General features: G+C 41.6%; 1 protein-coding gene across 2 annotated transcripts; it reads left to right on the forward strand.

The window, feature by feature from the left end:
* The first annotated feature begins 4,485 nt into the window (after positions 1-4,485).
* On the forward strand, positions 4,486-13,093 carry EFCAB1 (EF-hand calcium binding domain 1). 2 transcript variants are annotated; one of them, XM_041769682.1, is made up of 6 exons: positions 4,486-4,543; positions 8,395-8,553; positions 9,267-9,371; positions 10,060-10,211; positions 10,484-10,588; positions 13,019-13,093. In XM_041769682.1, the coding sequence occupies exons 1-6, from the start codon at positions 4,486-4,488 to the stop codon at positions 13,076-13,078; spliced, it is 639 nt and encodes a 212-aa protein (XP_041625616.1). In that variant the 3' UTR covers positions 13,079-13,093. The 2 variants fall into 2 exon arrangements, with proteins under 2 accessions (XP_041625616.1, XP_041625617.1); XM_041769683.1 differs by lacking the exon at positions 8,395-8,553.
* The last annotated feature ends 8,508 nt before the right edge of the window (positions 13,094-21,601 follow it).

Here is a 21,601-nt window from a genome sequence, read left to right on the forward strand (position 1 = left end):
GCTGATAAAGAAAGGAAGAAAGAGATGATGCAGGCCAACAGGATTGATTTCCTTCCAGCTGCAAACAAGTGGGTATGAAAACATGGGCAGCCTGTGCTGTGGGGTGTGTACAGAAGAAGCAGGCTCAAAGGAGACATGGGAAGAGATGGCTGTGTGCACAGATGATGGATCATGTAAGGTAAATGTTCACAATTGAAAAAGTATTTGTTAAGCATGGTTCAAAGGGGTCAGAGAAATCGAGGCTAAGAAAGAGAGTTGATGGGGGTAAAATCATTTGGAGATAGGCAATTCTAGGAGCTTCCTTTCCTCTGAGTGATCAAGAACAATGGTTGAGAATGTGGTTCCAGGGCCTGGTCTCAAATATTTGGACTGGTCCAGGTCATTTTCTGGTCAGCATCAGCTCACAGAGCCAGGTAGTGCCAGGCCTGGTTGCTCCAGAAAGCTACCTGGCACTCTAGGTTCCCTTGGAACTACCTGGCCCCGTTCATAACCAAATAACACCACTGCCATGACCTAGCCCTGGGTACCCATGACCCAGCAGTCAGTAAAAAGGAGCATGGCAGGACCCATGGGATTTCTTGTTTGGCCCTGTGAAACAGAGAAACGGCTTTCTTATTCAACCTGCTGACATGATGGCTGTTGCAATGATTACTTCTCATGTATCACATCTTAATTCACAACTACATAAGATGTAAGAATATTATCCTTAGTAAACCTTAAGTATTTGCATTTACCCACCAGTCACTTGATCATATTTTTTAAAATGTTATCTGGAAATATGTTAACACCAATAAATGTCAGTATATTTTGGGAATACAAAAATTTATTTTATTTTTTTATTTACTATGGCTTCACAGGGGCTCTCCACAATGGGGTTGTTGCAAGGGAACTGAGGACTCATCCTTGCTCAGGCAAATTCTCATGCTCCCCCTCCCTTGGCACAAATAATAGAACATGGACCGTGTTAACCAGACTTCAAAGATATAGACAGAGGGATGATAGATACAGAGATCCAGAGATGAAAATAGTCATGAATATAGGGAGAGAGAGAGAGAAAGAGAGAGAGAGAGAGAGAGAGAGAGAGAGAGAGAGAGATTATGTAATTTACAGTCTAGTGGGGAGAAGAGATCAGAGAAAGAAAGTAATCATGGTAGCAAGTGCTAGAAGGAATTGGGGTCCTGAGGCAGAGAATGAGGGTTGGGTAGAGAAGGATTCACTTTACACAGGGAAGTAAAAAACTCTCCCAAGAGTTGCCTTTGGAGATGGGTGAGGAATGTAGAGTTCTGGGGCAGACAGCTGGGTGGCTGGAGGTACTGAAGGCAGGTTGTCACCCAGGGTAGCAGCAAAGACAAGTGGCAAGAGAGAGTAGTAGAGATTCAACCACCCAAACAGTTGGCTAAAATCACCTCCAAATTTCTCATCATTCTCTCTACACAATAAAATTGGTAAAATTGAATTTGTTATGTAGATAAGTAACCTTTATACTAAAGGTTTGTAATTGACTTGAAAATCAATTCTGTGATGTCATTTCCTAAACTGCTTCCAAACGCCTTTATCATAAAAGGTCCTCATGAAGTAAAAGACTTTAATCAATTCAAGGCTCAAGCTATTTATCATGGCAAAACTCCAATTAATTGTGAGTCAAAGGGAAGACAGTTTTGCATGAAAAATTAAAGGAAACATATATAGCATTGATAGTCACTTTAATGTACTTTTATATTTATAAAAACATCCGTTACAAAGTGGAATTTTGGAAAGTTCTGTGATTGTATCATGCAGAGTAAAATTTGCATACAGTACAGATTAAATAGGGTTTTTTATTATCCTATTATTGATTGATTTGATATGAGGTAACTGTTCAGGCTTAATTACTTACTCTGAAAAAGCCCATGAGGGAGGAAGCGGTCCTGTGTCTACTCAACACAAGCAACTGAAAACTACAAATAGGAATTTCAGTTTGCTTTGAAATGAGACTAACTAACACTCTCAGGCCTATAGCTTGTTTCTGAAGTCTAAAAATATTAAGTTCAAAACTTCACAGGAACGTAATGAACGCACTGAAGTTTTCCAGTACGTTGAGCAAACGCTCCCCCACCGAGGACGTTGCCCACTCTCTTGGAGAAGTCAGTTCCACATAACAACGCTTTTGGAAATTTTTCACTAAAAGAAGAAAGAACTTGAGGAAGGGGAGAAACGGGAAAAGAGGACCACAAAATGTTCTTAGCAGATTAAAGGATTTTTGCCTGGTAGAAGAGATTTGACACTTTTAATCTCAATCTTCTGTGGTCTTTTCCTTACATCCTTTTTTCTACTTTAAGGGAAGATGGCTGCTGGGTCCTAAGCCTGAAGCTTGCGAAGAGCTGATTAGCCCGGCCATAGATGCCCACCGACAGGCTTTCAGGGTATGATGTCTGTGAAAACACCTGGACATGCCCATCCGTGTGCTTCCCACCGGTGGAGACCTGGTGGAGACCTGCTCTCTAAGACATGCCAGCACAGAATCTGATCAGACACCTAATGCATGGTTTTCAACAGACCTGCCAGCACAAAGACAGGTGGGGCCCATGGCTTCTCTTATTTGCTACCGACAGCCACTCTTTTGGGTCCTTGCCTTTTAAAATGAGTACTGTAGTAATCTCTATAAATGAAATATTTACTATACTATACTGTCATTGAACAAAAGTCACTAGGGTTTCACAGGTGAGTGTGATTAGAATGTTTGGTCCTTTCCATTTTTTTCTCTACAATCTGATTAGAAGTGTCACGGCTGCTAGACAAGAGGACATATGGGAGTATTGTGTAACCAGAGAATGGTTGCAAACTCAAAGTCGTTATCATTTCCTATTGGTTACCTGTTCTCAGAGATTTTGCTTTGGGATAACACAGTCCCTGCCTTCACGGAGCATCCTTGACTCAGGTTTCAAACAGCCTCCCAAACCTTCATTTGACAAACAAATGACACAAGGAGACAAACTCAGAGACCTCAATACTGGAGCTATTTCATTCTGGACTGTTACTCATGGAAGGCAGAATTTTTCCTTCAGTCTAACGATGACACCACATATACTATGAAATAATGTGTTGTCTTATTTATTTGTGAGAGAGAAAGGCAGAAAACTAGTGGAGGGGATGGGCAGAGGGAGAAGAACAAGCAGACTCCCTGCTGAGCTGGACCCTTTGTAGTGCTTGATCCCAGGACCATGAGATCATGACCTGAGCTAAAGCCAAGAGTCAGCCCTTAACCGACTGAGCCACCCAGGCCCCCCTGAAATAATTTGTTTTCAAAGGCATTTTCCCATCTGAAATAAAACAAGTAGACACCCTGGAGGATAGTGTAGGATTCGTGCTACTGGCTGGGCTATCCCATTTTATTGCTGTCTTAATTCAAAGAGGGTCCCCTCTGTGGTTAAGAAGAGCAGAAAGTCCTCCCGCATGAAAGGACACAGACTCATCTTTCAAATAAGTAAAAGTCCCAATTTACTAGGATATTTTTCAGAAAACAAAGGTCTTCGAAAAGTAACCCCACACAAAAGTGCCAGTTGTCAACGTGGCTCTTGGGGAGTTGGCCTTTTAACCAGCTCAGCATTGCCTTTGGCTTTCCCCGGGTTCCACCGACAACCTCACTCCCCCCCCAAGAGTGAAGGAGGGAGGGAAGACGAACTGTTCCAAGTCACTTTTGCTCCCAGCACCACCACCAAAATGTTAAGGGCGTCTCGTTCCAGGCTACTTCCAGGCAGCAGAGCAGAAGCAGACAACCAAGAGAGTGATCCGGCTTTAGGGGCCAGCTCCTCGCCCTCTTGCATCCCGCGAGACAGTCCTGGGAGGGGAGTGGGGGGTCACGCACCTGCTGATTCTTTTTTTTTTTTAATAAATTATTTTTTGTTGGTGCTCAATTTACCCACATACAGAATAACACCCAGTGCTCATCCCGTCAAGTGTCCCCCTCGCACCTGCTGATTCTTGAAGCTCCTCCAGCCTCCCCCATCTCCCAGACGATTCCCAGGCCCACCTGGTGTAACCAGGTCCCAGGCTCACCATCCACGGTATCCCTCCTGCAGAGAGCTCGGTGGGTTTTTAGACCTTGGGCCACACTGCGGTGCATCAAAGGGGCTGTGAGCCCAGGGGTCGGCCACAAATTAAAACTCCGCAGTCCGCGCGCAGCTGCCGCACAGGGACCCCGGCGGGGGCGAGCCCAGCGCAGCAGCCAATCGGCGGCCGGCGGACAGGCGTTGCCATGGCCACGGCGTGTCTGTGTCCGCGGCAGCCAATCAGCGGCCGGACAGGCGTTGCCATGGCCACGGCGTGTCTGTGTCCGCGGCATCCCGCGGCAGCCAATCGGCGGCCGGCCCGGCGTTGCCATGGTACCGACCTGCGTGGGTGCGGGCGCGCGGCTGGAGCTCCCGCCCGCAGCCCGGCCCGCAACCAGCGAGGGTCCGCCCCGCCGCGCGCCCCTGGACACCCGCCGCCGCCGCTCGCGCCCCCGGCATGAGCCGCAAGAAGCTGCAGAAGCTGACGGACACCTTGACCAAAAACTGCAAGAATTGTAAGTAGGGAATCAGGGCTGGATGAGCAGGAGTTCCCGGCCCGCGCTTGCCCAGGGTCTTACGGCCCAGAGTGCAGGTACCCAGCACCTGTGCACCGGCTCCAAGTCGCTTCTCAAGCCCCCCCTTCTCCTACCTTCCCACTGTGGGGCCTTCCATCCTCCATCCCTATTCCCAACACCTTTTCCATGATAGAAACGTCATTTATAAGCTGCCACAACAGGTGCGGTTGTAGCCTCAGGCAGTACTGAACCCCACCGGCCCCAAGAAAACCAGCACAGCCAACCTGTCCCTGCTTTTTAGCTCCTTGTTGTGCAAACAAGCTGGCAGGGCCCAAGTTTTGAAGACTCACCAGGAGATGCATAAGGGAAAATTGGTGGTGAGTAGCTGAACATCCTCGGGGGAGATGAGTTGAAGGGGCACATCTCAGAGCAAGGGAATGTGTCTCGAGACCAAAGAGTTCCACAAAAGCTAAAACACAGGAAAGAATCTGCCCAGTTGCCGGAGGGGCTGTGAGGTAAAGGAGACTTTGTAGGTGGCAAAATGAGCACCTGTTAAAGATACCTGCTCCGATCACACATTCCAAGACGTAGTCCTAGAATTTCATGGGTAACCTCACAATTGTACCCAGACGCAGAAGCAGAACTGCACTTGGTCGAGGAGACCCAGATGTGGTTTAAAATGAGAAAGATACTGTCTGATAAGCAAGCTGATAAGCGGTGTTGCTGATTACAAACTAATTAATGGCCACTTGAGAAATTAGGAGAAGCCATAATTCCAGTGCTACCTCCACTGTGCAAAGGAGGAACAGGTATAATGCAGTTCTAGAGCTTATAGGGTCTGGTGCCTTCTAGGCGTATTTCGTATCTAATGTAATGAGTGGTGGGACGCGCTCCCTTGGTGAAGCGCCACTGTAAATAAAAGTTAGGGTGTGTATAAATGCCTCAAACTTCTTAGAGGAAAGCCATCCTATATATTAAGGTATTATTATGGTTATTATAGTGTGGTCTTGTTCTGTTGTTGTTTTTCTCCAAATCCATTTCAAGGGAAAAGATTGAATCTTAAACATCTAGAGAACTTTTTGAATAAGCAATGCAGTAACTGATATACACAGTTCGATTTAGTACCTGTCCAGTGAGTACACCATGAACTGCAAACAGACATTCTGTGAACAATCAAAAGGTGAATGTATTAAAAGATAAGTGAAAACCTGGCAGTAAAAAATAGTCAAGTCTTTGATTTTTGTCCTTACGTAAAATTCTTAAAGTGGGCCTTAAAAACCTTGATGATTACCAGTTAAATTCTATAGAAATCGTTACAAGTCATGGGCATTATAATTAAAAATTTTTTTAATGGAAAACTTTTCCCCTAAAGTCAAATTTCCTTTTAGTTGCCGGTTGTAATCCCACTAGGATGAAATGGATAAATTCTGTAGAATCAGAGAAAAAAAATACCTTAAGTGATTGCCCACCATTCTACAGAAATGATCTGCAGAACACACTTAGACCAATCCAAAAAGATGAAAATCCATTCTTGAATTTCTCTTAATTTCATTTAGTATTTTATTCTGGAATTTAAGAAACATTTCAGCAAGTAAAACTTTCTTGTGGCTAATCTTGGATCCTTTGGGTAATAAATTAAGATAATATTCTTAAACAACCTCTCTGCTAAAATTTCATATACATGAGCCTCATTCTTAATACAGGCTTTTCTTCTCCAATTACTAGCAAGCTCTTTTATTTTTGGAGGTTTGTGTGTGTGTGTGTGTGGTTAAATATATACACATAACAAAAATTTACCGTTTTAAGTGTACAGCTCTGTGGCATTAAATACATTCACATTGTTGTGCAGCCATTACCAACGTCCATCTCCAGAACTATTTCATCTTTCCCAGCAGAAATTATGCCCATTAAACTATAACTCTTCACTTCTCCTGTCCCCAGTCCCTGGCAACCACCATTCTACTTTCTGTATCTGTGAATTGTACCACGCTTGATACATTATATAAGTGATATCATACAATATTTGTCCTTTTATATCTGACTTATTTCACTTAACAGAATGTTTCAGGCTTCATCTGTCTTGTAACATGGGTCAGAATCCCCTTCCTTTTCAAGGCTGAACTGCATGCGTATACTCCATTTTACTTATCCATTCATCTCCTGATGGACACTTAGCTTACTTTCAGCTTTAAGGCTATTGTGAATAATATTGCTATGAACATTGATATACAACTGAGTCCCTACTTTCAATCCTTTTAAGCATCTACTCAGAAGTGGAATCACTGGGTTACACAGCATTTCTATGTGTAATTTTTTTTTAAGAACTGACATGTCATTTTCTACATCAACTAACAGCTCTTTTTAAAATCATAACCATTACATTCTTTTCTACTATTTAACCACTTTTTTTTACTAAATCATTTATTTCCCCAAATTTTCAATATTCCTCCTAAATTGTGGTATCCCAAACCAGAAATCACACTCAAGCCTGTCTTGACTTGTAGATCGAGGCATGATTTCTCCATTCCTATCTGCTGTCATCCTTTATATACACACAGATTTCATCGTGTTTTAAAGTACTGAAGCGTAATTTTGTTCTATTTTGTTTGTTTTTTTTAATTTTTGTTTATTTATTTATGATAGTCACAGAGAGAGAGAGAGAGAGAGAGAGGCAGAGACACAGACAGAGGGAGAAGCAGGCTCCATGCACTGGGAGCCCGACGTGGGACTCGGTCCCCGGTCTCCAGGAATGCGCCCTGGGCCAAAGGCAGGCGCCAAACCGCTGCGCCACCCAGGGATCCCCAATTTTGTTCTATTTTGAAATAAAACATTTCTCATCGTCCACCTATACTTCATATTTATTTATTTTTTTTTAATTTTTATTTATTTATGATAGTCACACACAGAGAGAGAGAGAGGCAGAGACACAGGCAGAGGGAGAAGCAGGCTCCATGCAGGAAGCCTGATGTGGGACTTGATCCCGGGTCTCCAGGATCGCGCCCTGGGTCAAAGGCAGGCGCCAAACCGCTGCGCCACCCAGGGATCCCTATACTTCATATTTAAACTCACTTTTATGCCAGGCAATAACACTTCCACCTATGTACCTCAAATGGGAATTGGAGCACAAATAATTAACTCAGCGTTTATAAACATTCTTCGTGCATTTATGTGTATGGGCCAGAATATATGTCCGTATATTTATTTTCAATAAATATTCCCCTCCTCCAAAATACTAAATACTTACATGTTAATTTTCACATCAGGTACAATAAGAACCATAATGGGTGCTGGAATATGGTTAAATGCTTCTTTATTGGAAAATAGGTTTCTGATGTCCAAAATCTGACTTACTGATTTAACTAAGGCTGATGTGAAGTGAAAATTGCTGCCTAGTGTTCAGGAGTCTGGTATCTATCTCCAGGCAAAAGCTTAGTTGCAAATACCATAAACGCCTATAAGCAAAGTTACCATTCTTAAGCATTACCTTGCTTGCTTTGGATTGCACCTCTACTGCCTTTAAAGTTTAGCATCTGACCTCATAATCGTTATTCAGGTAACTTGGCTATTATTCTTTTCTTCCTAAATGTGACTGAATTTAATATTCAACTCCTCTTTGGAGGAAATGCTCTAGAGGAAGAGAATATTTTAGAAGAGAATCCTCTGTAGTGGCCATCCTTTATTAATTTAGTTAATTTTATTAATTTAAGGGTCATGAATCTTAAAACAGGATAGCCTTCTGTTGAAAACTAATATTTGATGTCCTTGATGTTGTCTATAAACTCAATAATGCAAAATTTAAGTTAGAAATAAAGGTTTAAAATGCATTTTTGTTATATCTTATTTCTTCACAGTTAATAAATTTGAAGTGAAATGCCTTATAGATCTTTTTTATAATTTGGTGGGAGAAGTAACAGAGCGGCAAGGTATCACCATTGGACTAGATCGCAATGCATTTCGAAACATCCTGCACATGACATTTGGAATGACAGACGATATGATTATGGACAGAGGTAAGAAGACATACAATATTCAAATAGGCCAGATCCAGCCATAACTGGGAAAAAAAAATCTTGGAGTTTAGACATATTCTTGATAGGAAGTTTAATGTTCTTAATTCCCAATTTCATTTGAATATAAAAAAATCAATTTGTATGTTAGGGAAGCGTCGTAGTGAAGGTGACTCTACCCACTCTATTCCGTGTATTCAGGAAGAGGACAAAGTCCAGCTTGAATAATTAGATTTTCCTTACTTTATACCCAAAAACCTAAAACATTTCTATTTCTACTTAGTAAATATAATAATGAAAACAATGGTTTTAAAAGGACATATAGATTTCCTCATGTCATCAAAAATATTTCAGTAAATTTAAGTTATAACTTTATCATGTAATAGCATTAATTTTCTTGAGTAAGAAAAATATAAAATTACATATTTTATGTCAACATATCAACACATTTAATATACAATATATCCACATATTAGTAATCATTGATTACTCAGAACTTACTTTGTTTCCACAAAATATGAAGAGAAAGTGTGAGAGTTTAAATAAAAGAGTTTTCCAATGTTATGATGTCTTAGTTTTCCTCCTTTGTCAAATGAGAATGGTGGACCATCTTACCCTGGAGTTTTGTCCAAATTTTAAAAGTGAACAGAACCAGTGTAAATATATTACTGAGAACAAAAATGCAGCACAAGTGTTATGTTGTGCTTCTTTCTTAGTATTCCGAGGTTTTGACGAGGACAACGATGGTTATGTAAACGTATCAGAGTGGATTTATGGATTATCAGTATTTCTTCGAGGAACTTTGGAAGAAAAAATGAAATGTAAGATTTCAGGTTGTCCTGAACTTTTTACACTAGGATTAATGTATCTAAAGAACTTATGTCCATTGTCTTCCAATGTGGCCATTGAAATAGGTTTGTCTCTCGGTTGGTTGGTTTGAATCCCCATTAGCCTCTTCTATGGAGCAAATTCAAGTCAGTTATAAAGATTGAAAGAAATAAATACAAAGGAAAATCAAGAGATTCTGAGGAGTAATTCATGCGAAGCAAGACTGCATAAGCATTAACTATATGTGCTATGTACATATGCATTTATGCATGAAGGTATTAAATATTTTACATATTTCATTACCTGCATTGTTAACCATGGAAGTAGAGAACACTGATTCAAGTGCTCTGATTCTTAGTTAATTCTTAATTCATTCTGATGAACTCTGTGTAAGGATCATATTTCAGTCAGTTTTCTAAGAATTTTAAGATGAAATGGTCAAATCATTGTTCCTTGGCTTTCTTATTCATAGCTGAGTGAGTGTAAGGAGCCGTTTTCTAAGGGTTGTTGACTATATTCAACAAATAGACATTAAACATTGGCCATGGAAATTAGATTGCACTAAGTCCTGCAGGGTTGACACGGACATCCACAATACAGACTTTGGCCTTGAAAATTTTATCAGAGCAAATGTTCCCTTAGTCATAGTATCAAATTCATAATTGGTTATTTTTTTAAAAGATTGCTTTGGAGTGTTTGATTTGAATGGTGATGGATTCATTTCAAAGGAGGAAATGTTCCATATGTTGAAGAACAGCCTTCTCAAACAGCCATCTGAAGAAGACCCTGATGAAGGAATTAAAGATTTGGTTGAAATAACACTTAAAAAAATGGTAAATATGGGAAATGTAGGGTTTTATATTGACATTCATAGGCCAGATTGGGATAGAATTAAGAATTCAACTTGTAACTATCAGTTACTTGTTTGGTGAAATGAAACACTTATATCGTGTTTTTTAATTACAAGTTTAAAAATTCTTTTCAATTTCATTAGTTTCTCATTTTTCCAACATCTTTCTTCTGTCAACACTTGACCATGAAAAGACAGGTTTGTTTGTGATAAGTGTTGTACATGTTGACTGATGCGTGGCTGGTCAACTCCTAGGACCATGACCATGATGGGAAGCTGTCTTTCACAGACTATGAACAGGCTGTGAGAGAAGAGACCCTTCTACTGGAAGCTTTTGGACCATGTCTACCTGATCCAAAGGTAATGACATTACTTTCACTGAACAGTGACCCATATATAATATAGGAACAGCAACCCAGGACTTCTTGGTTTGGTGAGTGAAGTATCAGATGAATTACATTCACCCACAGGGAATAGCTTCTGCGTAAACCAACTGAAGAAGAACCTGCTGATTCATTTCATAGTAGTACTATAGCCTAATGCTATTTTTTCCCGTTCACAAACTCATCCACTCATATAGGAAGCAATTCTTAAAGCATAATGTGTTCCAGAAACACAGATGAAAGGCTCCATGTCTGCATTCAAGGGCTAATATTTTCCTGAGAAAAGCCAATGGGAAAATAAGTACATAACAGTGTGATAAGTATTACTGTAATAGTAAGGGCTTGTTCAGTGCTTCATCTATGCCAGGCAGTATTTTAAGTACTGCCCCATATTACTTCATTTAATCCCCCTAACAATCCTATAAAGGATGTAGTATTATTAATCCTCATTTTATAGATGAAGCAGCTGAGTCTCAGAGAATTTGGACAAGTCGTCCAAGTTCAGTCATCAATTATGGAGTACTGCAGGCAGTCCCTTGAGCTCAAGTTCATAGATATGTGTAGTAGAGTGTTGCAGTAGTCAATGGCATCTCATCCAGCTGTATGGAATCACTGGTGAATGGCTGGTAGGACAAGGAAGGCTTATCTGAGTTGTTAGGCCACAATCGTCGGTCAGGTCAAAATGGAGAAGAGCAATAAAAATGAGGGAATGGCATATGCATGAGGGTGGGGAGGGGAAAGAGAAAGAAAGACTGTATTAGAAGAGCATTCAGTGTGGTATGAGACTGATGTTGAAGCTGGAAGTGCTGAGAAGAGCTAAGTCCAGTGGAGATTGGAGCTTAAATTTTGTCTTGAAGGCCATGAGGATTCATTGGAAGATTTTTAAGCAGGTGGATATTAACACGCCCACCTTCCCAATCTCTCGTCTATATCTCTAGTTGTCTACTCAACGTGTCCAGTAGATAATCTTGGTTTTCTCCTAAAAATCACTCCTCCCTCATCTTCCCTACCTCAACAAATGACACCCCTGTACAGCGTTTCAGTCAAAAGATGTAAACCACTCTTAACTTCCCTCTTAGAGCACTATCAGCGACTACTTAAAAATATACCCTTGAATATAACCTCTTCTCCACACATCTGTGTTTGCCAACCTAAATCAAGCTGCCACTCAGTCATCCTGCCTCAATCATTAGCTTTCTTCTACTCTTGACCCCTACTGACTATTCCGCCACAACATCTAGTATATTTGTAAACACAAATTCTGTCATGCCCCTCCCTTGCCCAAAACCCCCAGTGCATTCCGAAGTCTATTCAATGGCCCCTTTTTCTCTCTCCAACTGTGGTCTCCTACTATATTCTGAATGGAGGGCTCCTGCCCTGGAGCCATTCCAGCTACCTCACTCTTCTCCCTAGGTGCCTTTGCACTTCTGGTAGCCTGTGTCCAAGCATCCTGTCCCCAGACCTTCACGTGCCTCAGACCCTCACTCCATTCATTCTCTGTGCAGATGCCATCACCATCTTAACTACTATGCCCCTTCCACTCCTCACCACTGTGTCTTTCTACTTCATAGTCCTTATCACTACATAGAATATATTTTCTGATTTGCTTATTGTCTGTCTCAACACATGGATGGGAAAGGAAAGAAAGGAAAAGGAGAAAGAAGGAAGGAGGGAAGGAAGGAAGGAAGGAAGGAAGGAAGGAAGGGAAGGAAGGAAGGAAGATAACTTACCTTAATCCACACCTACTTCTATTTTCTGTCCAATGACTTTCTTTTTCATAGTCAAATGCTGTAAGAGAATTATCTATATTTGTGACCTACACTACCATGGCATCTTCAGCACACTCCTGAAACTGTTCTTGCTGAGGTCACCACTCCTTACTTGTTAATAAATCCCAAACATACGGCTCTTGGCTTCTTGTCTTGCTTGTCTTGTACCACATCCCGTCACCACCCCAGCTCTCAGTGTAGCTTCTCAGCTCCAGGGCTGTAGGCAGCACCTCTACTCCAGCTATAGCCTGGCTGTGACATCATGTGACCTCTTGGACTCCAGAGCCCTGGTTTGCTGACCCTATCACCTCCTCCCTACAATGAAGTAAGCTCAGTTTCTGGCCATCCAGCCACCAGGTTGAAGGTTCTAAGCTGTGTCATATACTCTTGTTCATCTTTGTGGCCCCAGACCAAGGGTCATATTGGAACATAGCATAGTCACCATCTTCAAGTGGAAAATGCATGAGTGTCACAAGTTCTTGGTCCCCACTCCTTTTCAGTTATCTTCTGGCTCTTCAGACATTAAGGAGACATACAGAACATTTTGTTTTTCATTGTTTTTCTTTTTCTTTTTTTTTTTTTTGTTTTTCTTACCGTTTTATGGAAGTCTGTACTAATTTGAACATGTTTTTTTACAGAGTCAGATGGAATTTGAAGCCCAAGTATTCAAAGATCCAAATGAATTCAATGATATATGAATACCTAAATGTCTGTGTTGTCTCGAGTGAGTAAAAAAGGAGGTGCACGTGTATTGTTTATTTTTTCTGCTTAGCTCAGAAAGATAACGTTGAATTGTGTGTTTGGGGTGGGGGATGGAGCTCACCAACAAGTATCATTCAACTTTGGTGCAAGATGCAAGCAAAATAAATAGACAACAAGAAGTCCCTTCGTAAATGTTGGGTTTGGCAAGACAAGTTAGCATTGCCAGATAATTTATCATATAGACTATCTGTTAAAGCATAAAACTATCATAAAAAAATAAGTACCATAAAACATATTATAAAATGAATAGATTATATAATCATGAATGATGGAGGCAAATATTCTTCATATCAGAAGGATGCTGTGTATACATTTAAAAATCAGTGAAACTGGAGATCCCTGAGTGGCTCAGCGGTTTGGCGCCCAGGGCGCGAACCTGGAGTCCCGGGATCGAGTCCCGCGTCGGGCTCCCAGCATGGAGCCTGCTTCTCCCTCTGCCTGTGTCTCTCCCTCTCTCTCTGTGTCTCTCATGAATAAATAATAAATAAGATCTTTTAAAAATAAATAAATAATAAATAAATAAATAAATAAATATCAGTGAAACTACCGAATTTCCTTTGGAGCAGTAAATAATGAAGACAGCAATAAAAAAGAATAACAATAATGGCATTTAGCATTTAAATGCCTCTCTGCTAGGCATTGAGGGACATTTAGAGAGCTGAAAACAACATGGAGCCTACTTCAATATAATGCATATTATTATTTGAGGCTTTGCCACAATAACCTGCACAGAGAGTGAGCATCTGAGGGCATGGGTCCCTGCACCCATCTTTATGTTTGTCACAGCAATTAGCACAGTCCTCAGCACACAATGAACATCATGGATAGAAAAGTAAGAAGATACAAGATAAATCCAAATACTTGGTGAGCGAAGGGGAAAGAAAAAGCTGGTTCTGTACATAATGGATGATGTGGCCACAACTTTCTGTCTATCTCTGGAGTCGCTCCAATGTTCCCCACCCCATTGCAGATGGCAGCAAAGCCCCTTAGCCTCCCCAATTTCTCCTGCCTCTCCACCTCAGCCCCATCCGTGTCCCCATCTCCCTGTCTGGGTGCACCTCGATGTCATCCTGCCACCTTTTGGGATCCCCTCAAGTAACCCTTACAGGAAGAACATCACATCATGTCCCACCAACAATGAACTCCTGAAAACAGAACAGCTTCCTCTCTGCCTCCTTCCATCCAACAGGTGCCTATAGGCATTGGATGCAGCATGAGAAAGATGGGGCCGACTTGGGTTTCTAAAGTTACTGTTTACTCCTGTCTTAAATGCATGCAAGCAGCTGAGAGAAGTATTATGCACATATCCCCTCTGTCCATATCCAAATATTCAGAGGCTACTTGGGACATTAAATCCCTTTTGTTACTACATATGTGTCAAGCTTAAGCAGAAGAGTACTTTGTGTAAAAAAAAAAAATGGACTATTACAAATAAATGGAATAAATTATTCCATGAAATAAAAAGTATTTTACTGTCTAATTATTTTCTTAAAATTTTAGATTCTTATATAGATGGACTTTGATACAATTTTTCTTTCTGTCTTGAGTATGTAGAAGTAGTGAAATACATAGTGTTTTTAATTTTTAAAGTTTGTATTTTTATGATTACAAAGTAATAGAAGTACACTGAAGACTATTTCAGAAGTTTAGGAAATTAAAAATTAAAATTAAAATATTCATCAATATTCTGGTATAGATCCTTTCAGGTTTCTTAAGGCTTTTGAAAATATACCTATATTTTTGCACAGAGTATATCTATATTTTTTAGATGATCATATTGAAAATGCGCTTTTGTAAGCTGCTTTTTTCATGGACCACTATCTCATGGCATTTTCTCAGATCAATTAATATCTGTTGTCAAGCCTGACTTGCGGTGGCGACCTGGCCTTCCGTTACACTTATTAAAGCACTCCCGTCATTGACATTTCAGTTGTTCCCACATTTGTTTTACAAATAATTCCCAAGTAAACTGTCCTTATGAATACATCTTCTCATGTTTATCATTGATTGCTTGCTTATTCAGAGTAAGTTTTTAAAAGTGAAAAAAGTGAAAAAAGTGAATATTGGGTCAGAGTGTGAGGTTTCTAGCATGTTGCCAGACTACCCTCCAGGGGCCTGCTGTGCCCCATACATGCAATGCTGATTCCCCTTCCTTGTGGTACACACTCTTTTAACCTCTTTGCTGATGTTGTGGGCCAAAATTGACCATGGTTTTAATTTATCATTTAAAGAACTAATCTTACACATCTATAACTAAACTTTTTATTGTAGACTATGTAAAAATCGACTTCTATATGAATAACGCTATTTTATTACTTGACATGACTTAAAACTAAAAAGCCTATTTAGAAAAGTCTAAATAATTTTAGTGAAACTTAAGATAGTGTTGGTGCAGAGTCATTAGCTCTGTTTGAGAGCTTCCCCGTACATTGTAGAATATATCCCTTCTGCTGTTCCTCATCGTATCTGCCCAAATCATTTCCTTCTGCAACTGTATCTGGATTTCCGGATTCTCTTAATTTTACTAACATAACAACTCATAAATGATTTTAACATTGAGAATTCTCTCAACTTAAGAGCAGGATCATCCAAGTACACAGAGTACCTTTGAGGAAAAGCCATCTCCCCTCTCACTTTGAGCTCTGTGGCCTGCTCTCGGCCTTGCCTGCCTGCTGGTAGTTTGCCCTGACTCCCAACTCCCAGGTACAGCCAACTTGGCTCAGCCCCGTCTTTGCCTGTCTTTGAGTGGCTGGGTTAGGACTACAGATGAGCAGTTACAATTTGGAGGGCTAATATAGACTTCCTCTCAATTGGCTCCTCAAAGCATCGGCTTCCCCCTCTCCCAGTGCCCTGGGAGGACCAGCAGAAAACCAACCAGGCCCCTCTGGAAAAGGTACACATTGCATTGCTCACAGCATGGAGAACATCTGTCTGGGAAACAAGTACATTTTTTTAAACTACAGGATTTAAAAACTACCACTGAAAACTGGTAGTCCTGCATTCTTAACCTGCAAATATCTTTGTGTACAAGATTGCACTTGTTAAGAAGCCAAGCCTGCAATTGCTTGCATCATAAAGTCATCCAAAACATTCACCAAGTTCCCACTTGGTGCCAAACCATGAGAGTGAATATAGTCTGGGTCAGTTGCCCTGCTTTCACCTCACGTGTGTTGAGAATTCTATGCCCTGTGACATATTCTATGCCCTATGCACCTTTACTAGTTGGATGCACGGTTACAGTCCCTCTCCTGTCCTTCTCCACCCCTCCCCCCCAAAAGTTACATCATGTTTAATTAAACGAGATTGTTAAAGGGAATTAAGATCAAATATATTTTGAAACTGTGAAGACAGCAGTGTCTAGGAAAGGCTGCTCTGAGCCGCTCCTTGGATTGTGCGTTTTCGCTGACTGCATTTTATCTGTGTCTATTTCCTCACAGAATCACCCCCAGCTCTTCCACAGTTACCCAGAACTGATGGCAAACCTCACCTAGTGTGGCTAAGAAAGGATGGCAATTGCATTTGACATAGAGAGATTATTATAAACGGTCCGTAATAAAAGAGAAACTCGACCTCTGTATATGTTAGCTACAATTTGGCAAATCTTGAGTATTGGCTGGTAATATTTCAAAAAGAGGGAGAAGCGATATCTTTTTTGATATTTATCTTTTTTGATTTAGTGACTGTTCTCTGTTAGAATGAAGCAGATGAGCTCGTCAAATGTTTTCAGGCTGTTACCATTGAAGAAGGAGCCAACCACTCTACATACCAAGCAAATCAAAGTCCCCTTCTCATGTGATGTCTCTCAAGGAAACTCTCAGTTTCGAAGGGGAGTGAAAAAGGAAGGCGGCCTACTAGTGAACCATCCTGTGTGACACAAAGCATGCTTCCACATTTGAATGGCTTTATCAGAGTGCCATTAGCCTGAGCAGTAGTTAACTGCTTACAGTTCCATCGTTGGTAATTTGTGGCTTTCTGTGTACCTCCTGCCTCCTACCTAATCCGTCAAGAAAATATTCCTCCCCCTAAGACACACATCCTCTTGTTTATTTTCACCTCCCTCCTGCCTGTTAAGCTCCACACTACCCCTATTATGTGGCCCCAGCCAGACTCACAGAGAGTGCCCTGGGTGAGAAGCTTGTCAACTTAAAGGTTAATAAATTGGGTGAAATACAGGCTGTCCTCCCCTTAACCTGCGGTGCACCTTCCTGTCTCCTGTCCCCAACAACAAAGTCAGCCCAGAGCTGGGCAACAGTGAGCCTGAAGACGGAGAGTTGCATGGAAGGAAGCAGAGGAATTTACAAGTTCTCCCTGCAAGAGACAGTTAGAGCTTGTGTCACTACCTCCTGGTAGGAGAGATTAGCGCCAAAGCCCAGGGCAGTCCAGAAGAGTAATTAAAACCACTTGGCAAAGTCCTCCTTAATGATCCCTTCAGAGATACGATAGAGTCAGAAAGTGAGATAAAACTATCCCCACAATCTCATTAGTACATTATACAAAAATCCAATGAGCACGTTTGTTCTGGGCATTACGCTAAATACTTTATATTCATCTTACTCATTTCTCACAACTATCCTAAGAGGTAAACATAAACATTACTTACTATCTTCCTCCTACAGATTGAGGAAACTGGAGTTTAAGAAAATCAAGAAACTCCCTAAATATCCTAACCTGGTCAAGAATAAAGCCAAGATTTAGACCTCATCCAGTTCTAATATTGAAGACCTTCCTGTAAAGCAATATGTGCTCTTTTAGCCATATGTACTCCTGCAGTTTGAAATTACTGAGCCCCCCTGCTTCCTAAAGAATCTTCAAATTGCCCCTTCAAGGCTCCCTGGTGGTGCTCTGTACTTGGCATGTTAGTGAGTGAGACCGTTGACAACCCAAGGTGCTCCAAGGCACTGTTCTTATCTGAAATACCTTAGAGTTTTCTTTCTTTAGTTGAAATTTCCCATTTGGATGTGAAGGTGCCCACTTTGGGAACCAATAGGAATCTAGACATTGGACTGGGACCTTGCCTCGTCAAGAGTCCACACATGGTGAATGGGGTTCATGAGTAGTGGCCAAGCTGTCCGTGGTCAGTACAAGATTAGAAGTGAGATGAGGGTCCACCAGCCATGGAAGGAGAAAGCAGAGGCTGATACCATTGCTGATTTGTGAGGGAAAGGACAGAAATCCTTCAGGAAGGAGAAGAAAGGGCTGGACTCCTCAAATAAAGAATGTTTCTTAGGTCATCTTGGGTGATGTCAAAGAAAGATGTCTCTCTGAAGAAGAAGATGCCAATGATGAGAGGCCATGATCCAGTGGTGAACACCAGCAATTATGATGTAGCCCTTCCTGGTGCCAATAACTGGCCCAAGGATGCTAGGTAAGGCATAGCTGGATTTGTAGTCTTCCCAGACCCTGTTCTAGCTCCAACTGCCTCTAATTGTCACAAGGTATCACATGGCCTTGCACAGGTCACACAAAACTTTAAAAGTCTGATATAAGTGAAAAGTGGTGAGTATTTTGATGGGGACATTGTATCTGTCATCCAAACTGAAAATACTGAAAGGAGATGCTACTATCCTGGGACAATGTAATCCCAGGTAAAGTGAGATGTATGGCCACCCATTTATAGGCTATAGCCTATTCAAATTATATTTGATGTGGGCACTTAGGTGGCTCAGTAGTTGAGCATCTGCCTTTGGCTCAGGTCGTGATCCCGGGGTCCTGGGATCGAGACCTGCATCGGGTTTCCCGTGGGGAGCCTGTTTCTCCCTCTGTCTGTGTCTCTGCCTCTCTCTGTGTGTGTCTCTCATAAATAAAATATTTTTAAAAATCACATTTGATGTAAAATGGGAATATTCTCTGTGTCTCCATCACACAGGGTTTTTGTAAGAATTGAGTAAGATAATGTCTATGGCATCATTTTGTAAACTGTGAAGTCTGAGACAAATACATAGATTGATACAGGTATGCACTAAACAGTGGATTCAGTGCCCTGTCTTGGAGCACGCTTGTGTTCTCAGCAGGAGCTCATATATAATGATTCAATAAGAACAGCAACAACCTGGAATGAGATACATTGATTAAATGTGTGCCATTGCTTGAGCTACTTGACCAGTTAAAGAAGGCTGAAGGACATATCTAAAAACATTTTTAGGGGGGTCCCTGGGTGGCTCAGCGGTTTAGCACCTGCCTTTGGCCCAGGGCATGATCCTTGGAGTCCCGGGTCGAGTCCCACGTCGGGCTCCCGGCATGGAGCCTGCTTCTCCCTCCTCCTGTGTCTCTGCCTCTCTCTCTTTCTCTCTCTCTCTGTCTATCATAAATAAATAAATAAATAAATAAATAAATAAATAAATAAATCTTTAAAAAATATTTTTAGTAATGTATTTACAGAAATGAATCTCATGAAACTAGGATAAAACTTCAGTGTAAACTAGAATTTTGATGATTGTAGTTAATGAAATTATGTCTCCTATTAACACCACACACACAGAGTCTCTCTCATAACAAACTCACAGAAATACACATGGTAGTTCATTCCATTTAACAGACACATTAGAGTGTCTTGAATTTCTCTATCATCCTGTCCCGATACCACTAATTCTAAAGCAATTGGTACCATACTGTCAATGACTATAGTCCTGATTAACTGCATTCAAGACTTGATGTGTTTGTTATGCTGGCTCTAAGATGCTAAAATATTAAAGAGAAATTAATAAGGTGCATGGTTTGTATGAAAGCATAGAAGTCAGAAAATCCACTGTGTAAACTTGAACTTACATCCAAGTTATGTGAGCTCCAACCAGCCAAATTCACACCTTGGTCTACTTGCTATGTTCTTAAATTGGATAGTGTAAATTTGACTGAGGGCAAAACAGACTGCTGGGCTTGAATTTCTAAATATTACTTGGTACTGCATTTTGATTCATGCATATGCAGAAAATAATACAACAGCCGTAAAAATTAGAGTCAAGTTATTAACTAACAAAGTGGGTGAATTATTTCCATGGACCCTGAAAATCCTCATGTTTGGATTTATGCATGTGTACATGGCACTACATCTAATCTGCAGACTATATACGAGGCAACACAAGGGATATGGGAAACAGGACATTGTCTCTATCTGCAAGTAGCAAACCGTCTAGGAAATCAGACTTGCTGTTGTCTTGGAGAAGAGGAGAAAGAGGAGAAAAAAGAAAGGAGAGAGGAGGAGGAGGAGATGGAAAAATAAAATGAACTGAGTAGGAGCAAATAGTGTTTATGGCATGACCTTTATAAAAGAAAACAGGCAAGAAGGAGAGTAAAGGGGGTTTGTGCCGGTCTCCCCTTTAATACCCGTGTTATTTCAGAAAATCAAGAGTCAGAGAGAAGAGAGACAAGCTCCCTCGCAGAGTGTGTTGAGAAGTCAGTGGAGTGGAGGAGCTATCATCAGGGCAAAGCAGGATGTGGAACAGGCCAGGGCCTGCACGCCCAGCACGAGGTATGTGACTGAGAGGCAGGGAGCTGGCCCGCGGCAGGTGCAGCACAGCCAGTGCCCGTCGGCCCCAGGAAAGGAAAACCTGCAGGTGCAGTTGGGACATGTCCTGAGCCTCCAAAGCCACGCGTTTTTCTGAATAGCTGTCCTATCTTCATTGTCTGCCTGCAAGATTATGGTTTGCAGTGGGAGGGGACGGGAGGGAGGGAGTGGTTTGGTGGAGTCTCCAGCTCTGGCGGCTTGGATGACACACATGGGCTGCTCCAGAAGTGAGGTGCAGTTGGAAGGGGCCAAGACTGGCCAAGGCGAATGTTGATGGTGGGGTCTTGCCGCGCCAGCCCCATGCAGCCACAGGTCCCCCCAGGAGGGCTCCCCTTCCTCCAGAGGCTGTGCTGGACATGGAGTTTGCTGGCTTCCACGCAGCACTGCCCTCCTGTCCTGCACAGGGAGCATCTTTTTCCTTTCTCCGTCAGCCGTCCGAGGGCTGAATGATTACCTTAGCACCCCAGAACTCAGTGCTCAAAGCCCCAGAACTTCCTAATGCCACCCAGATTTTCTCTACACATCCCCAGGAACCAACCAACGCAGTGTCATACCCACTGTTGGGACTCAATGTCCTTTGTTAAAGGACCTCTCAGCAACTCTCATGACCTGTAATCAGAGGCAGTTGTACAAATAAGCAACTGCCATGTTCAGTTGGAAACAGGAGAAAGAAATGGAGCCGTGTGTCTTTTGGAAATTCCCAACACTTGGTCAAGGTGAAACTCCCACCTGGTTCAGAAAGGTCTATTAGAGATGGGGGAAGATGTGTTAAGTATGAGAGTATTTTATATTTTTAGGAACTTAAGGGTCTAGTAGTTGCTATAGCAATGCCTGTGACCAAAAAAATGAGGAGGAATGGATGGTGGGGTAAGAAATTGTTCTATGACTGTATGTGCAACCAGGGAAAAGATACAGTGAGCCATAAAAGGCAGTGCTGAGGTATGAAGAAGCCTCCAGA

This window comes from Vulpes lagopus, chromosome 9 (genome assembly GCF_018345385.1).
Source record: "Vulpes lagopus strain Blue_001 chromosome 9, ASM1834538v1, whole genome shotgun sequence".
Taxonomy (NCBI): domain Eukaryota; kingdom Metazoa; phylum Chordata; class Mammalia; order Carnivora; family Canidae; genus Vulpes; species Vulpes lagopus.

Excerpts from the sequence above, each read along its gene's own strand:
- EFCAB1 (XM_041769682.1), top strand. The coding sequence starts at position 4,486 with ATGAGCCGCAAGAAGCTGCAGAAGCTGACGGACACCTTGACCAAAAAC. Across the intron at positions 8,554-9,266 it reads CGATATGATTATGGACAGAG|TATTCCGAGGTTTTGACGAG; the intron begins GTAAGAAGACAT and ends CTTCTTTCTTAG. Across the intron at positions 10,589-13,018 it reads CATGTCTACCTGATCCAAAG|AGTCAGATGGAATTTGAAGC; the intron begins GTAATGACATTA and ends GTTTTTTTACAG.